Here is a 19,089-nt window from a genome sequence, read left to right as displayed (position 1 = left end):
CAGGAACCACTGCTTTGACTGCCATTTACCAGGAACCACTGCATTGACTGCTATTTACCTCATGGAACCTGGTAACCACTACGTTACCAGGTTCCAGGAGGTAACAACACATTCTTAGAAGCAACAACCATGAAACCACAGGTCCCTCAACCCCCCAAAAATATATATACAAGGTGTCAAGTTACTGGAGAACCGCCCTAACGACTACAAAACAGTCCCTCTGTCCTGGGTGTCTGTGTGTCTGTCTAACAGTGTCTGTGTGTCTGTCCCAGTCCCACTCTGGGCTGGCATGGCCTTGTGGAGGGATCTCCAGAACCGTGATCCAGAGTTGGAGCTAGTTATCATCCTTCCCTGGTCCTGGGGGGTCCAGTGCAGAGCAGGCAGGACTCTGATGGCCCTCCGAACTAGTGGGGGCATCGGTGAGGCTGGAGTCACCATGCCCAGGGTGTGAGACAGGGGTAGAGATAGAGGCCTGCTGGTGGTGCTGGGGCTAGGACTGAGGTTGGGGCTGGTGGGGCTAGGACTGGTGCTGGGGCTGGTGGTGCTGGGGCTAGGAATGAGGTTGGGGCTGGTGGGGCTAGGACTGGTGCTGGGGCTGGTGGTGCTGGGGTTGGGGTTGGGGCTGGTGGTGCTAGGGTTGGGGCTGGTGGTGCTGGGGTTGGGGCTGGTGGTGCTGGGGTTGGGGCTGGTCCAGATGAGGATGAGTCTGAAGTGTGGGTCTTGTTGTAAGGCTCTGATGCCTGTCTCCAGTTCAAACAGACAGGTACTGGCCAGGTAGTCAGGACTCAGGACACACACCAGTCGCCTGCTGCTGCGGATCGCACACACCACATCCTCTGTATACGCTAAAGCACAGAACACACAAACACAAACACCACACAAGTGTCATGCTTGGCAGGCTGACATGATAGCTATGCAGACTGTCCCAATCTGACAGTAGAACAGTGACTCTGTGAACCACAAATTCTTCAGAATACATTTCATTTCAAAGCTGCCATCTCTAGGCCAACTGTCAACGGTAATGTTTTACAGTCTACTCTGGTAATGTGACTGTTTCTATTCACATGGCCTGCTCAACTGTAACCTGAACCTAGATCAGTTTGTGCAGTATAGCCAACTCCTATGGGCGTTGGCTGGCTCTACAGCACAAACTGGTCTGGGATCAGACTAATATGCGTCCTAAATGGCAGCCTTTCTCTATATGGTACCCTACGTTTTAGTAGTACACTAAATAGGGAATAGGATGCAACCTAGAACCCACCTCCGCCCGGCAGCAGGTCTCTCTCTAGCAGAAAGAGGTGGTAGCCCCACTGCCCCTCCAGAACCTTGGGCAGGAGCACCTCCAGCGCCTCCTCTCTTCCTCCTCTCCCCGCCTCCTCAGAGGAAGAGCTGGGCACGTAGGACACAAAGGCATCATATTCCTTGTCATCTACAGAGTCAATACAGGGAAGGAGAGAGAAGAGACATTCATCTACAGAGTCAATACAGGGAAGGAGAGAGAAGAGACATTCATCTACAGAGTCAATACAGGGAAGGAGAGAGAAGAGACATTCATCTACAGAGTCAATACAGGGAAGGAGTCAGAAGAGACATTCATCTACAGAGTCAATACAGGGAAGGAGACAGAAGAGGCATTCATCTACAGAGTCAATACAGGGAAGGAGACAGAAGAGACATTCATCTACAGGGTCAATACAGGGAAGGAGTCAGAAGAGACATTCATCTACAGGGTCAATACAGGGAAGGAGTCAGAAGAGACATTCATCTACAGAGTCAATACAGGGAAGGAGAGAGAAGAGACATTCATCTACAGAGTCAATACAGGGAAGGAGACAAAAGAGACATTCATCTACAGGGTCAATACAGGGAAGGAGACAGAAGAGGCATTCATCTACAGGGTCAATACAGGGAAGGAGAGAGAAGAGACATTCATCTACAGAGTCAATACAGGGAAGGAGAGAGAAGAGACATTCATCTACAGGGTCAATACAGGGAAGGAGACAGAAGAGGCATTCATCTACAGAGTCAATACAGGGAAGGAGAGAGAAGAGACATTCATCTACAGGGTCAATACAGGGAAGGAGTCAGAAGAGACATTCATCTACAGAGTCAATACAGGGAAGGAGTCAGAAGAGACATTCATCTACAGGGTCAATACAGGGAAGGAGACGAAAGAGACATTCATCTACAGAGTCAATACAGGGAAGGAGACAGAAGAGACATTCATCTACAGGGTCAATACAGGGAAGGAGAGAGAAGAGACATTCATCTACAGAGTCAATACAGGGAAGGAGAGAGAAGAGACATTCATCTACAGAGTCAATACAGGGAAGGAGTCAGAAGAGACATTCATCTACAGAGTCAATACAGGGAAGGAGAGAGAAGAGACATTCATCTACAGGGTCAATACAGGGAAGGAGTCAGAAGAGGCATTCATCTACAGAGTCAATACAGGGAAGGAGTCAGAAGAGACATTCATCTACAGAGTCAATACAGGGAAGGAGAGAGAAGAGACATTCATCTACAGGGTCAATACAGGGAAGGAGTCAGAAGAGGCATTCATCTACAGAGTCAATACAGGGAAGGAGAGAGAAGAGACATTCATCTACAGGGTCAATACAGGGAAGGAGAGAGAAGAGACATTCATCTACAGGGTCAATACAGGGAAGGAGACAGAAGAGGCATTCATCTACAGAGTCAATACAGGGAAGGAGAGAGAAGAGACATTCATCTACAGGGTCAATACAGGGAAGGAGTCAGAAGAGACATTCATCTACAGAGTCAATACAGGGAAGGAGATAGAAGAGACATTCATCTACAGGGTCAATACAGGGAAGGAGACAGAAGAGGCATTCATCTACAGGGTCAATACAGGGAAGGAGACGAAAGAGACATTCATCTACAGAGTCAATACAGGGAAGGAGACAGAAGAGACATTCATCTACAGGGTCAATACAGGGAAGGAGACAGAAGAGACATTCAGGTTACAGTCAATACAGGGAAGGAGATAGAAGAGACATTCATCTACAGAGTCAATACAGGGAAGGAGTCAGAAGAGACATTCATCTACAGGGTCAATACAGGGAAGGAGACGAAAGAGACATTCATCTACAGAGTCAATACAGGGAAGGAGACAGAAGAGACATTCATCTACAGGGTCAATACAGGGAAGGAGATAGAAGAGACATTCATCTACAGAGTCAATACAGGGAAGGAGACAGAAGAGACATTCATCTACAGGGTCAATACAGGGAAGGAGACGAAAGAGACATTCATCTACAGGGTCAATACAGGGAAGGAGATAGAAGAGACATTCATCTACAGAGTCAATACAGGGAAGGAGACAGAAGAGACATTCATCTACAGAGTCAATACAGGGAAGGAGACAGAAGAGACATTCATCTACAGGGTCAATACAGGGAAGGAGACGAAAGAGACATTCATCTACAGAGTCAATACAGGGAAGGAGACAGAAGAGACATTCATCTACAGGGTCAATACAGGGAAGGAGATAGAAGAGACATTCATCTACAGAGTCAATACAGGGAAGGAGACAGAAGAGACATTCATCTACAGAGTCAATACAGGGAAGGAGTCAGAAGAGACATTCATCTACAGAGTCAATACAGGGAAGGAGTCAGAAGAGACATTCAGGTTACAGAGTCAATACAGGGAAGGAGACAGAAGAGACATTCATCTACAGGGTCAATACAGGGAAGGAGAGAGAAGAGACATTCAGGTTACAGAGTCAATACAGGGAAGGAGTCAGAAGAGACATTCATCTACAGGGTCAATACAGGGAAGGAGTCAGAAGAGACATTCATCTACAGAGTCAATACAGGGAAGGAGAGAGAAGAGACATTCATCTACAGAGTCAATACAGGGAAGGAGTCAGAAGAGACATTCATCTACAGAGTCAATACAGGGAAGGAGACGAAAGAGACATTCAATACAGGGAAGGAGAGAGAAGAGACATTCAGGTTACAGAGTCAATACAGGGAAGGAGAGAGAAGAGACATTCAGGTTACAGAGTCAATACAGGGAAGGAGACGAAAGAGACATTCAATACAGGGAAGGAGTCAGAAGAGACATTCATCTACAGAGTCAATACAGGGAAGGAGATAGAAGAGACATTCATCTACAGAGTCAATACAGGGAAGGAGAGAGAAGAGACATTCATCTACAGAGTCAATACAGGGAAGGAGTCAGAAGAGACATTCATCTACAGGGTCAATACAGGGAAGGAGTCAGAAGAGACATTCATCTACAGAGTCAATACAGGGAAGGAGAGAGAAGAGACATTCAATACAGGGAAGGAGTCAGAAGAGACATTCATCTACAGAGTCAATACAGGGAAGGAGACGAAAGAGACATTCAATACAGGGAAGGAGAGAGAAGAGACATTCAGGTTACAGAGTCAATACAGGGAAGGAGAGAGAAGAGACATTCATCTACAGAGTCAATACAGGGAAGGAGAGAGAAGAGACATTCATCTACAGGGTCAATACAGGGAAGGAGATAGAAGAGACATTCATCTACAGAGTCAATACAGGGAAGGAGAGAGAAGAGACATTCATCTACAGAGTCAATACAGGGAAGGAGTCAGAAGAGACATTCATCTACAGGGTCAATACAGGGAAGGAGTCAGAAGAGACATTCATCTACAGAGTCAATACAGGGAAGGAGACGAAAGAGACATTCAATACAGGGAAGGAGAGAGAAGAGACATTCAGGTTACAGAGTCAATACAGGGAAGGAGAGAGAAGAGACATTCAGGTTACAGAGTCAATACAGGGAAGGAGAGAGAAGAGACATTCATCTACAGAGTCAATACAGGGAAGGAGACAGAAGAGACATTCAGGTTACAGTCAATACAGGGAAGGAGATAGAAGAGACATTCATCTACAGGGTCAATACAGTTTATTGATGAATCATTGAAAATAGGTGTTCTTTTTACAATTTCAGGATACTTCCCGAATTGACTGATTTAGGACAGTGATGACCGTTAGGACAGTGATGACAGTTAGGACAGTGATCACAGTTAGGGCAGTGATGACAGTGATCACAGTTAGGACAGTGGTGACAGTTAGGACAGTGATCACAGTTAGGACAGTGATGCCAGTGATGACAGGACAGTGATGACAGTTAGGGCAGTGATGACAGTTAGGACAGTGATCACAGTTAGGACAGTGATGACAGTTAGGACAGTGATGACAGTTAGGACAGTGATCACAGTTAGGACAGTGATGACAGTTAGGACAGTGATGACAGTTAGGACAGTGATCACAGTTAGGACAGTGATCACAGTTAGGGCAGTGATGACAGTGATCACAGTTAGGACAGTGATGACAGGACAGTGATCACAGTTAGGACAGTGATGACAGTTAGGACAGTGATCACAGTTATGACAGGGCAGTGATGACAGTTAGGACAGTGATGACAGTTAGGTCAGTGATGACAGTTAGGACAGTGATCACAGTTAGGACAGTGATCACAGTTAGGACATTGATCACAGTTAGGACAGTGATGACAGTTAGGACAGTGATCACAGTTAGGACAGTGATGACAGTTAGGACAGTTATGACAGTGATCACAGTTAGAACAGTTGGGACAGTGATCACAGTTAGGACAGTGATCACAGTTAGGACAGTGATCACAGTTAGGACAGTGATGACAGTTATGACAGTGATCACAGTTGGGACAGTGATCACAGTTAGGACAGTGATCACAGTTAGAACAGTTATGACAGTGATCACAGTTAGGACAGTGATGACAGTGATCACAGTTAGGACAGTTATGACAGTGATCACAGTGATGACAGTTAGGACAGTGATGACAGTTATGACAGTGATCACAGTTAGGACAGTGATGACAGTGATCACAGTTAGGACAGTGATGACAGTTATGACAGTGATCACAGGACAGTGATCACAGTTAGGACAGTGATGACAGTGATCACAGTTAGGACAGTGATCACAGTTAGGACAGTGATGACAGTGATCACAGTTAGGACAGTGATCACAGTTAGGACAGTGATCACAGTTAGGACAGTGATCACAGTTAGGATAGTGATGACAGTTATGACAGTGATCACAGTTAGAACAGTTAGGACAGTGATCACAGTTAGGACAGTGATGACAATTAGGACAGTGATGACAGTTAGGACAGTGATGACAGTTAGGACAGTGATCACAGTTAGAACAGTTAGGACAGTTAGGGCAGTGATGAGAATTAGGACAGTGATCACAGTGATGACAGTTAGGACAGTGATGACAGTTAGGACAGTGATCACAGTTAGAACAGTTAGGACAGTTATGACAGTTATGACGTAATTTCAAAGAACTGACAACAACTGGCTTTTTTTTCCAGAACACCCAGCCATCTTTCTGTGTGGTTTGAGGTTGTAACTAGTCAAGTTGAAACAGTCATTTCCTGATGGCTAGATTTGAGGTTTGCCTAGATGCTAGATAGCTTTTATCTGACAGTGTGTGTTTTCATGTGTGTGTAAGATTGGGAGTGGAGGAGATGGGCACCATATATCAACCATTAGATACTTGGTAAGAATGGGAGGAGAAAACCCTAAATTAAGATATCCTGTGATTTGTTTTCCTTATATCTTATCTTATCTTATCTTATCTTATCCTGTCTGTCTGTCTGTCTGTCTGTCTGTCTGTCTGTCTGTCTGTCTGTCTGTCTGTGTCTGTCTGTCTGTCTGTCTGTCTGTCTGTCTGTCTGTCTGTCTGTCTGTCTGTCTGTCTGTCTGTGTGTGTGTGTGTGTGTGTGAGTGAGTGAGTGAGAGAGAGAGAGATGTGTTTCTGACCTGTGGTGGTCTGTTTGTATGGGAGGTAGATTCTGTAGAGAATAGAGATCTCTAGCCAGTAGACGTGCACTGTAATGCCCATCCCAGCTACAAACAGCAGAGACACCACCGGACACACTATCACCAGCACACGGGAAACTGAAACAACATTACAAAATACACATTATAAACGGGGTGGTTCCAGTCCTGAATGCTGATTGGCTGACAGCCGTATACCACGGGTATGACAAAACATTTATTTTTACTGCTCTAACTACGTTGGTAACCAGTTTGTAATAGCAATAAGGCACCTTGGGGGTTTGTGATATACTGTCAATATACCACGGCTAAAGGCTGTGTCCAGGCACTCCACATTGCGTCGTGGATAAGAACAGCCGATAGCCGTGGTATATTGGCCACATACCACACCCCCTCGGGCATTATTGTTTAATTCTAACACATAGGAGCGTTGTTGTCTCAGATAACAGTATGACAAGATATGGTTATTAAGTAAAAAATACATTGCTAGTGTTCTCTGAAAAATGGATCTGACTCGTGGTAGGCTAACCTTGGTACCCAGAACCAAATCAGATGCAATGAGAGACTAGGGCTGCGTTCCAATAATCTCTACTTCCTCTAGATGTGTGAACTTGTCCGTTACTCCCAACCAATTGAAAAGCATTGGATTGGACCAGGCAGGTGCCAGAGGGAGTTGTCATAAAACAGTCATTTCATTCAAAATCCATGAAGGGAAGTGAACAAGTGCACACTTGGGGAGAAAGGAGAGATGATTGAGATGCACCCCATCAGTATTCTTCTGGTACCTGCAGATTTCCTTGTCAGCCTGATGGTGGCGCTGCTGTTGCCTACAGAGTTCTGGGCCAGACAGGTGAAGGTGGAGTCCAGGTGTAGCTGGGTCACCTCTGGGATTTGAGCTGTCCTGGTGACCGTGAACTCAAACTCTTCAATACTCCTTTCCCACACCTGCCTGGAGAGGAAACAGAAGGTGACCCTCTGGTCGACCAAGAAAGCCAACTGACATTTACTCCTGAGGTGCTGACCTGTTGCACCCTCGACAACTAATGTGATTATTATTATTCGACCCTGCTGGTCATTTATGAACATTTGAACATCTTGGCCATGTTCTGTTATAATCTCCACCCGGCACAGCCAGAAGAGGACTGGCCACCCCTCATAGCCTGGTTCCTCTCTAGGTTTCTTCCAAGGTTCCTGCCTTTCTAGGGAGTTTTTCCTAGCCACCGTGCTTCTACACCTGCATTGCTTGCTGTTTGGGGTTTTAGGCTGGGTTTCTGTACAGCACTTTGAGATATCAGCTGATGTAAGAAGGGCTATATAAATATATTTGATTTGATTTGGTTGTTGCCCAAATGGCATCATGTTCCCTATAAAGTACACTGTGCACTATGTAGGGACTAGGGTGCCATTTTGGGACGTAGGTGCCTGACAAAAACAAGTTTAATGAATGAATCATTCATTCATTAATGTTAATGCTTAATATACAATAATACATGACGAGCATCAACAACAAAAATGAGATCCAACTCACTGTGCTTCCATCTCCATCAGATTCATCATGCCTTCATCGTTGCTATGGGAACTGATCCACCACTGGACCACTGGGTCAAAGGTCCTCTGGAACCCAAAATGCACCTGACAGCTCAGATTATGAGGCTCCCCTGAGGAATAGAGGGTTGATATAAGGACTAGGATGCATCCCCATTACCTATATAGTGCACTACCTCATAGGGCTCTAGTCTAAAGTAGTGCACTACCCCATAGGGCTCTGGTCTAAAGTAGTGCACTACCCCATAGGGATCTGGTCTAAAGTAGTGCACTACCCCATAGGGCTCTAGTCTAAAGTAGTGCACTACCCCATAGGGTTCTGGTCTAAAGTAGTGCACTACCCCATAGGGATCTGGTCTAAAGTAGTGCACTACCCCATAGGGCTCTGGTCTAAAGTAGTGCACTACCCCATAGGGATCTGGTCTAAAGTAGTGCACTACCCCATAGGGCTCTGGTCTAAAGTAGTGCACTACCCCATAGGGCTCTGGTCTAAAGTAGTGCACTACCACATAGGGATCTGGTCTAAAGTAGTGCACTACCCATAGGGCTCTGGTCTAAAGTAGTGCACTACCCCATAGGGCTCTGGTCTAAAGTAGTGCACTACCCCATAGGGCTCTGGTCTAAAGTAGTGCACTACCCCATAGGGATCTGGTCTAAAGTAGTGCACTACCCCATAGGGCTCTGGTCTAAAGTAGTGCACTACCCCATAGGTCTCTGGTCTAAAGTAGTGCACTACCCCATAGGTCTCTGGTCTAAAGTAGTGCACTACCCCATAGGTCTCTGGTCTAAAGTAGTGCACTACCACATAGGGCTCTGGTCTAAAGTAGTGCACTACCCCATAGGGCTCTGGTCTAAAGTAGTGCACTACCCCATAGGGCTCTGGTCTAAAGTAGTGCACTACCCCATAGGGCTCTGGTCTAAAGTAGTGCCCTATATAGGGAATAAGATGCCATTTAGGACGAAGCCATAAACTGGTGAAACACAGTGATCCTACTCTATACACCTGCCATCATCAAATCAATCATTCAACCTCAGGCTCTGCACTCACCCAGCTCCACGCCCTCCTCGTTGCCATGGGGATAAGTGATCTGTGGAGGGTCTTTGGTGTCAGCGGCTGTGGAGGTAAAAGTGACATTTACTAGAATGTGTGTGTACAGTATGTGTACGATCATGTGTGGTGTGTGTGCGATTCGTAAGTGCGTGCATGTGATCGTGCTTGTGTGGTGTGTGTATGGGTGTGCGTTCATCTGAACGCTCTTGTGTGGTGTGTGTATGGGCGTGCGTTCATCTTGGCGTGTGTGTTGGGAGACAGAGCCTGCAGCAACAGTCCTCCCGTACTTACGTATGACCGAGACGTTAACAGATCTCCTGACTGTCCAGGGGATCCCGTTTTCTTCGTAGGTGTAGTCACAGAAATACACTGTAGCATCACTCACATAGACAGTGCCCAGCAGAAGAGTATACCTGTCTACCACAGAGATAGTCCTCTTATCCTGTATCTCACACACAGGCCTGGCATCCTGCAGAGAAACCCATGATGTAAAAGCCATTATTCACTTGTTTGCCTGTTCAGTCGTTGGTTCATTTCTTTGTACGTTCGTCTATTTATTCCATGCATGTGTTGACCTGTCACAGGTGAGCAGGTGTGTAACCGGTCACATGGGTGTGTAAGGCTTGTACTTGTGTTTACTAAAGGTTAGGAGTTTGTGTAAAGTCTTAGATGCAGTGGAATGATACCATAATTACATTCTGAAGAGAAACAAACATCAGGTAAAACCTGCAGTCCATCAATATACCACCCACCTACACACCTACACACCTACCCAACCAACCAACCAACCACCCACCTACCCACCTACACACCTACCCAACCAACCAACCAACCACCCACCTACCCACCTACACACCCACCCAACCAACCACCTACACACCTACCCAACCAACCACCCACCTACCCACCTACACACCTACCCAACCAACCAACCAACCAACCACCCACCCACCCACCTACCTACCCACCCACCTACCCAACCAACCACCCACCTACACACCTACCCAACCAACCAACCACCCACCTACCCACCTACCTACCTACCTACCCACCCACCCACCCACCCACCCACCCACCCACCCACCCACCCACCTACCCACCTACCCACCTACACACCTACCTACCCACCTACCTACCCACCTACACACCCACCCAACCAACCACCCACCTACCCACCTACCCAACCAACCACCCACCTACACACCCACTCAACCAACCACCCACCCAACCAACCACCCACCCACCCACCTACACCCACCCACCCACCCAACCTCCCACCCACCCACCCACCCACCCATCCAACCACCCACCTACACCCACCCAACCTCCCACCCATCCACCCACCCACCCACCCACCCACCCACCCACCCACCTACACACCCACCCACCCATCCACTCACCAACCCACCCACCCACAAACCCACCCACAACCATCCAACCAACCAACCATCCATCGATCCACCCAACCATCTAACCATCCATCCATTCATCCATCCAAAAATCTGCTGGAATAATCACCTTGTACCATGTGACCTCTGACCTCTGTGTCCGACATTTGATCCCAGGGCATGGGATCCTGCCACCTTTGCCCAGAACCAGAGTGACTCTGTTCTCCTCTGTGTCCCTGCACCCCAGGCTGGCCCTCTCCAGCACCTCCACATAGACGTGGATCACCATACCACTGTGATAATAACAACACACATTCAAATTCACACATTGTGTCTTGGAAAGGTCAAAAAAATATAGGCAAACTGTTTTTCAAAATCAAACCCAGGCAAACGGTTCAAATTAAGTAACCGCATGTGTACTGTCTTTGTAAAGGCGTTTTGGTCTTGAAGAGAATTCATGTAATGACGTGGCAATGTTTTGGAGAGTTACACTACTTCACTTCATCCGTCCATTCCACCAAAGCTTCTCTCACTTCTTCTGATCAAAGGGCAGGAAACAGAGAGAGGGGCCTACCCAAACAGAGTCAATACAGACTGCCTACCCTGTGGAAAACAGAGAGAGGGGTCTACCCAAACAGAGTCAATACAGACTGCCTACCCTGTGGAAAACAGAGAGAGGGGCCTACCCAAACAGAGTCAATACAGACTACCTACCCTGTGGAAAACAGAGAGAGGGGCCTACCCAAACAGAGTCAATACAGACTACCTACCCTGTGGAAAACAGAGAGAGGGGCCTACCCAAACAGAGTCAATACAGACTACCTACCCTGTGGAAACAGAGAGAGGGGCCTGCCCAAACAGAGTCAATACAGACTACCTACCCTGTGGAAACAGAGAGAGGGGCCTACCCAAACAGAGTCAATACCAGACTGCCTACCCTGTGGAAACAGAGAGAGGGGCCTACCCAAACAGAGTCAATACAGACTACCTACCCTGTGGAAACAGAGAGAGGGGCCTACCCAAACAGAGTCAATACAGACTACCTACCCTGTGGAAACAGAGAGAGGGGCATACCCAAACAGAGTCAATACAGACTGCCTACCCTGTGGAAACAGAGAGAGGGGCCTACCCAAACAGAGTCAATACAGACTACCTACCCTGTGGAAACAGAGAGAGGGGCCTACCCAAACAGAGTCAATACAGACTACCTACCCTGTGGAAACAGAGAGAGGGGCCTACCCAAACAGAGTCAATACAGACTACCTACCCTGTGGAAACAGAGAGAGGGGCCTACCCAAACAGAGTCAATACAGACTGCCTACCCTGTGGAAACAGAGAGAGGGGCCTGCCCAAACAGAGTCAATACAGACTACCTACCCTGTGGAAACAGAGAGAGGGGCCTACCCAAACAGAGTCAATACAGACTGCCTACCCTGTGGAAACAGAGAGAGGGGCCTACCCAAACAGAGTCAATACAGACTACCTACCCTGTGGAAACAGAGAGAGGGGCCTACCCAAACAGATTCAATACAGACCACCTACCCTGTGGAAACAGAGAGAGGGGTCTACCCAAACAGAGTCAATACAGACTACCTACCCTGTGGAAACAGAGTGAGGGGCCTACCCAAACAGAGTCAACACAGACTACCTACCCTGTGAAACAGAGAGAGGGGCCTACCCAAACAGAGTAAAAACGGACTACCTACCCTGTGAAAGAGAGAGAGGGGCCTACCCAAACAGAGTCAATACAGACTGCCTACCCTGTGGAAACAGAGAGAGGGGCCTACCCAAACAGAGTCAATACAGACTACCTACCCTGTGAAACAGAGAGAGGGGCCTACCCAAACAGAGTCAATACAGACTGCCTACCCTGTGGAAACAGAGAGAGGGGCCTACCCAAACAGAGTAAAAACGGACTACCTACCCTGTGAAACAGAGAGAGGGGCCTACCCAAACAGAGTCAATACAGACTACCTACCCTGTGAAACAGAGAGAGGGGCCTACCCAAACAGAGTCAATACAGGTGACCTATCCTGTGAAAGAGAAGGGCCTACCCAAAGACCGTCAACAGACTACCTACCCTGTGTGGCATGCGTACTTCCCAGAGTCCTTTGCAGTAACGGTAGAGAACCAGAGCGCGTTCCCCCTTCCTGTCACGGCCCCGTCATCTCTGTCTCTGTTGGTTTCCCCCTCGGCCTTCGACCAATCAGCTTCCTCAGAGCTGGCTGTGATGTTGTAGAGGCGCTCACAGAGGCCGGCGGACTGTGGTTTGGTACATTGCATGACAAACCCCTCCCCAGAGAAAGCTTTGTAGCCGTACGTCTCTGAGCCTGGCTTCAAACCTACACGTGTCACACAAGAAAGACAGCTCTCATTCCACACAGATGTACGTATAATGCAATTAATACTGAAGGCATATGATATGTCTACATGCACATGGAATATCTACCTGGTAAAAATCTATAAATGTTGTTTTATACAATTGTTTGATAATAAAGATAAGTACCTTCTTCCTTGTCCCAGAGACTTTCACAGAAGTATCTCTGCAGAAAACATGCGATGATTGCTAAAGCCAGTGACGGTCCAGGGTGCATCACTCCGTACTACTTCATTCATTCCAATATCAAACTCACCACTTCCTTCATTCCAATATCAAACCCACCACTTCATTCATTCCGATATCAAACCCACCACTTCATTCATTCCGATATCAAACCCACCACTTCCTTCATTCCAATATCAAACCCACCACTGCGTGTCCTAACTGTCACAAGGATCTGGGGTTCCTGGAAACAGAATCTCTTTCACCACTCTAAAACCAGATAAATAACTGTCAGTCCCTTCCTTTCCTAGTAAATGAAAAGGGACTCATCTGAACTAGTTTCCCTGCGTTCCACTGCTCTGTTCTCCTTTAGCCACTAGTCTGTGCAGCTTGCCTCTTAGACGGTTGGAAACCAATCATATCTGATACTGGCTTCCCTCAGAGATGCACCATGAGAAAACATGACCACCAGTTTCCTGTGTCAACGTCCATTTCCTGGTTAGATGCAGAGAGCTCTACTTCTCTAGAAGTTTCACACCATCTTTGGGATTCTGTGCATCTGTGGGTGTGGGTAGACGGAGTGTGAAATGTGTAAGTATGCCAGGCTGATCTGTGATGTAAGAGAAGGCAGCTGTGTTACAAGTCAAAAACATTTATTGAAGCACAGTTCCAATACATTAGTAACACTGAACAGTGGTGAGTCTATAGACCAATACCTTAGTAACACTGAACAGTGGTGAGTCTATAGACCAATACATTGCAAACAGAGTAGGGTGGACAGATGTGTTCTGTAATGAATGATACAGGCTTTGGCACAGCCTCTCAAGACTTGGTTTGACATCTTTAGACAGAATCAGTGAGGCTGTGTCCCATATAGTCCATTACTTTAGACAGAATCAGTGAGGCTGTGTCCCATATAGTCCATTACTTTAGACAGAATCAGTGAGGCTGTGTCCCATATAGTCCATTACTTTTGACAGAATCAGTGAGACTGTGTCCCATATAGTCCACTACTTTAGACAGAATCAGTGAGGCTGTGTCCCATATAGTCCATTACTTTTGACAGAATCAGTGAGGCTGTGTCCCATATAGTCCACTACTTTAGACCAGGTCCCATAGACCCTAAGGACTTTGTATGTCCAGGCTTAAATGCCCAAATAAAGGCTTAATAATTAATACTGTCTCGATAAAACAGAACTAAAACACCACGTACATTAACACAAAACAAGACAAATGTAATCAGTCATAAAGGACTTCATCAACACGTCACAATCCCATCTAATCATACTATGTGGATTATGAGCCCATTCTTCATCAACACATGTCACAATCCCATCTACTCATACTATGTGGATTATGAGCCCATTCTTCATCAACACATGTCACAATCCCATCTACTCATACCTTGTGGATTATGAGCCCATTCTTCATCAACACACGTCACAATCCCATCTACTCATACTATGTGGATTATGAGCCCATTCTTCATCAACACATGTCACAATCCCATCTACTCATACTATGTGGATTATGAGCCCATTCTTCATCAACACATGTCACAATCCCATCTACTCATACTATGTGGATTATGAGCCAATTCTTCATCAACACATGTCACAATCCCATCTACTCATACTATGTGGATTATGAGCCCATTCTTCATCAACACGTCACAATCCCATCTACTCATACTATGTGGATTATGAGCCCATTCTTCATCAACACATGTCACAATCCCATCTACTCATACCTTGTGGATTATGAGCCCATTCTTCATCAACACGTCACAATCCCATCTACTCATACTATGTGGATTATGAGCCCATTCTTCATCAACACATGTCACAATCCCATCTACTCATACTATGTGGATTATGAGCCCATTCTTCATCAACACGTCACAATCCCATCTACTCATACTATGTGGATTATGAGCCCATTCTTCATCAACACGTCACAATCCCATCTACTCATACTATGTGGATTATGAGCCCATTCTTCATCAACACATGTCACAATCCCATCTACTCATACTATGTGGATTATGAGCCCATTCTTCATCAACACATGTCACAATCCCATCTACTCATACTATGTGGATTATGAGCCCATTCTTCATCAACACATGTCACAATCCCATCTACTCATACTATGTGGATTATGAGCCAATTCTTCATCTACATATCCTGTCTGGACAGTCTGTTTACTGTTGTTCACCAGGTCAACTTCCTGGTTCATGTCAATGTACTTGGTGATTCTATTGGGATTATTACCATAGCAGACTCCTACACACAGCAGCCCTGGGAAATACCAGGGCCAAGGAATGCATGCATTTCTTCTCAATGTCATTTCTGTCTCATGTTTTGTTGGGAGTGTACGTAACTACACTGAGGTGTGACCTGCTACTGTGGGTGGTCTTTCCTTGAATCTCTTAAAGGTTTTTTTGGGGGGGGGGGGGTCTGGCCCCCCACTAGTAACAGAGAGAAACAGGTAGAGAAACAGGTAGAGAAACAGGTAGAGAAACAGGTAGAGAAACAGGTAGAGCGAGAAAGACAATTATTCTGTCTACTAGACAAGCAGAGTCAATGGGTCTTAAAGTAGCTGTCCAGTGAAAATCTCACTTTTAGAAGTTCATATTCCATTAACTCAAGTAATGTCCTATACTCATATTTGTGGCCAATGCATACATTTGAGAAAACAAAACACACAAAAAAAACCACCTCAAACTTATATCTCAAATACACTTCTTGCTATTTCCTCATAGAACATGATGTAATGTTGGCTCATTGGCCGAGCTGGCCAATCAGCGGTCTAGTCGCATTAATATTTTTAATGACCGGTATACGCCCACACCATTCTGTTGCTGGAGTAAGCCCACACCATTCTGTTGCTGGGGTAAGCCCACACCATTCTGATGCTGGGGTAAGCCCACACCATTCTGATGCTGGGGTAAGCCCACACCATTCTGATGCTGGGGTAAGCCCACACCATTCTGATGCTGGGGTAAGCCCACACCATTCTGATGCTGGGGTAAGCCCACACCATTCTGATGCTGGGGTAAGCCCACACCATTCTGATGCTGGGGTAAGCCCACACCATTCTGATGCTGGGGTAAGCCCACACCATTCTGATGCTGGGGGTAAGCCCACACCATTCTGATGCTGGGGTAAGCCCACACCATTCTGATGCTGGGGTAAGCCCACACCATTCTGATGCTGGGGTAAGCCCACACCATTCTGTTGCTGGGGTAAGCCCACACCATTCTGATGCTGGGGTAAGCCCACACCATTCTGTTGCTGGGGTAAGCCCACACCATTCTGATACTGGGGTAAGCCCACACCATTCTGTTGCTGGGGTAAGCCCACACCATTCTGTTGTTGGGGTAAGCCCACACCATTCTGATACTGGGGTAAGCCCACACCATTCTGTTGCTGGGGTAAGCCCACACCATTCTGTTGCTGGGGTAAGCCCACACCATTCTGATGCTGGGGTAAGCCCACACCATTCTGATGCTGGGGTAAGCCCACACCATTCTGATGCTGGGGTAAGCCCACACCATTCTGATGCTGGGGTAAGCCCACACCATTCTGTTGCTGGGGTAAGCCCACACCATTCTGATGCTGGGGTAAGCCCACACCATTCTGATGCTGGGGTAAGCCCACACCATTCTGATGCTGGGGTAAGCCCACACCATTCTGTTGCTGGGGTAAGCCCACACCATTCTGATGCTGGGGTAAGCCCACACCATTCTGATGCTGGGGTAAGCCCACACCATTCTGATGCTGGGGTAAGCCCACACCATTCTGTTGCTGGGGTAAGCCCACACCATTCTGATGCTGGGGTAAGCCCACACCATTCTGATGCTGGGGTAAGCCCACACCATTCTGATGCTGGGTCAAGCCCACACCATTCTGATGCTGGGGTAAGCCCACACCATTCTGATGCTGGGGTAAGCCCACACCATTCTGATGCTGGGGTAAGCCCACACCATTCTGATGCTGGGGTAAGCCCACACCATTCTGTTGCTGGGGTAAGCCCACACCATTCTGATGCTGGGGTAAGCCCACACCATTCTGATGCTGGGGTAAGCCCACACCATTCTGTTGCTGGGGTAAGCCCACACCATTCTGTTGCTGGGGTAAGCCCACACCATTCTGATGCTGGGGTAAGCCCACACCATTCTGTTGCTGGGGTAAGCCCACACCATTCTGATGCTGGGGTAAGCCCACACCATTCTGATGCTGGGGTAAGCCCACACCATTCTGTTGCTGGGGTAAGCCCACACCATTCTGTTGCTGGGGTAAGCCCACACCATTCTGATGCTGGGGTAAGCCCACACCATTCTGTTGCTGGGGTAAGCCCACACCATTCTGTTGCTGGGGTAAGCCCACACCATTCTGTTGCTGGGGTAAGCCCACACCATTCTGTTGCTGGGGTAAGCCCACACCATTCTGATGCTGGGGTAAGCCCACACCATTCTGTTGCTGGGGTAAGCCCACACCATTCTGATGCTGGGGTAAGCCCACACCATTCTGATGCTGGGGTAAGCCCACACCATTCTGATGCTGGGGTAAGCCCACACCATTCTGATGCTGGGGTAAGCCCACACCATTCTGTTGCTGGGGTAAGCCCACACCATTCTGATGCTGGGGTAAGCCCACACCATTCTGTTGCTGGGGTAAGCCCACACCATTCTGATGCTGGGGTAAGCCCACACCATTCTGATGCTGGGGTAAGCCCACACCATTCTGTTGCTGGGGTAAGCCCACACCATTCTGATGCTGGGGTAAGCCCACACCATTCTGTTGCTGGGGTAAGCCCACACCATTCTGATGCTGGGGTAAGCCCACACCATTCTGTTGCTGGGGTAAGCCCACACCATTCTGTTGCTGGGGTAAGCCCACACCATTCTGATGCTGGGGTAAGCCCACACCATTCTGTTGCTGGGGTAAGCCCACACCATTCTGATGCTGGGGTAAGCCCACACCATTCTGTTGCTGGGGTAAGCCCACACCATTCTGATGCTGGGGTAAGCCCACACCATTCTGATGCTGGGGTAAGCCCACACCATTCTGATGCTGGGGTAAGCCCACACCATTCTGTTGCTGGGGTAAGCCCACACCATTCTGTTGCTGGGGTAAGCCCACACCATTCTGTTGCTGGGGTAAGCCCACACCATTCTGATGCTGGGGTAAGCCCACACCATTCTGATGCTGGGGTAAGCCCACACCATTCTGATGCTGGGGTAAGCCCACACCATTCTGTTGCTGGGGTAAGCCCACACCATTCTGTTGCTGGGGTAAGCCCACACCATTCTGATGCTGGGGTAAGCCCACACCATTCTGATGCTGGGGTAAGCCCACACCATTCTGATGCTGGGGTAAGCCCACACCATTCTGTTGCTGGGGTAAGCCCACACCATTCTGTTGCTGGGGTAAGCCCACACCATTCTGATGCTGGGGTAAGCCCACACCATTCTGTTGCTGGGGTAAGCCCACACCATTCTGTTGCTGGGGTAAGCCCACACCATTCTGTTGCTGGGGTAAGCCCACACCATTCTGTTGCTGGGGTAAGCCCACACCATTCTGATGCTGGGGTAAGCCCACACCATTCTGTTGCTGGGGTAAGCCCACACCATTCTGATGCTGGGGTAAGCCCACACCATTCTGATGCTGGGGTAAGCCCACACCATTCTGATGCTGGGGTAAGCCCACACCATTCTGAT

At 47.7% G+C, this 19,089-nt stretch overlaps 1 protein-coding gene across 1 annotated transcript; it reads right to left on the bottom strand.

The window, feature by feature from the left end:
* Positions 1-204: 204 nt before the first annotated feature.
* LOC110511354 (interleukin-18 receptor accessory protein-like) lies at positions 205-11,134 on the bottom strand. Its single transcript, XM_036951397.1, has 8 exons — positions 10,953-11,134; positions 9,726-9,903; positions 9,432-9,497; positions 8,367-8,496; positions 7,624-7,787; positions 6,821-6,958; positions 1,262-1,429; positions 205-845 (listed from the first exon to the last, which is right to left on the bottom strand). The coding sequence occupies exons 1-8, from the start codon at positions 11,109-11,111 to the stop codon at positions 205-207; spliced, it is 1,644 nt and encodes a 547-aa protein (XP_036807292.1). The 5' UTR covers positions 11,112-11,134.
* Between the last annotated feature and the right edge of the window lie 7,955 nt (positions 11,135-19,089).

This window comes from Oncorhynchus mykiss, chromosome 18, assembly GCF_013265735.2.
Source record: "Oncorhynchus mykiss isolate Arlee chromosome 18, USDA_OmykA_1.1, whole genome shotgun sequence".
In the NCBI taxonomy this organism is placed as follows: Eukaryota; Metazoa; Chordata; class Actinopteri; order Salmoniformes; family Salmonidae; genus Oncorhynchus; species Oncorhynchus mykiss.
Note: the sequence above shows the minus strand (reverse complement) of the source record. Positions and strands in the feature narration are given on the sequence as shown.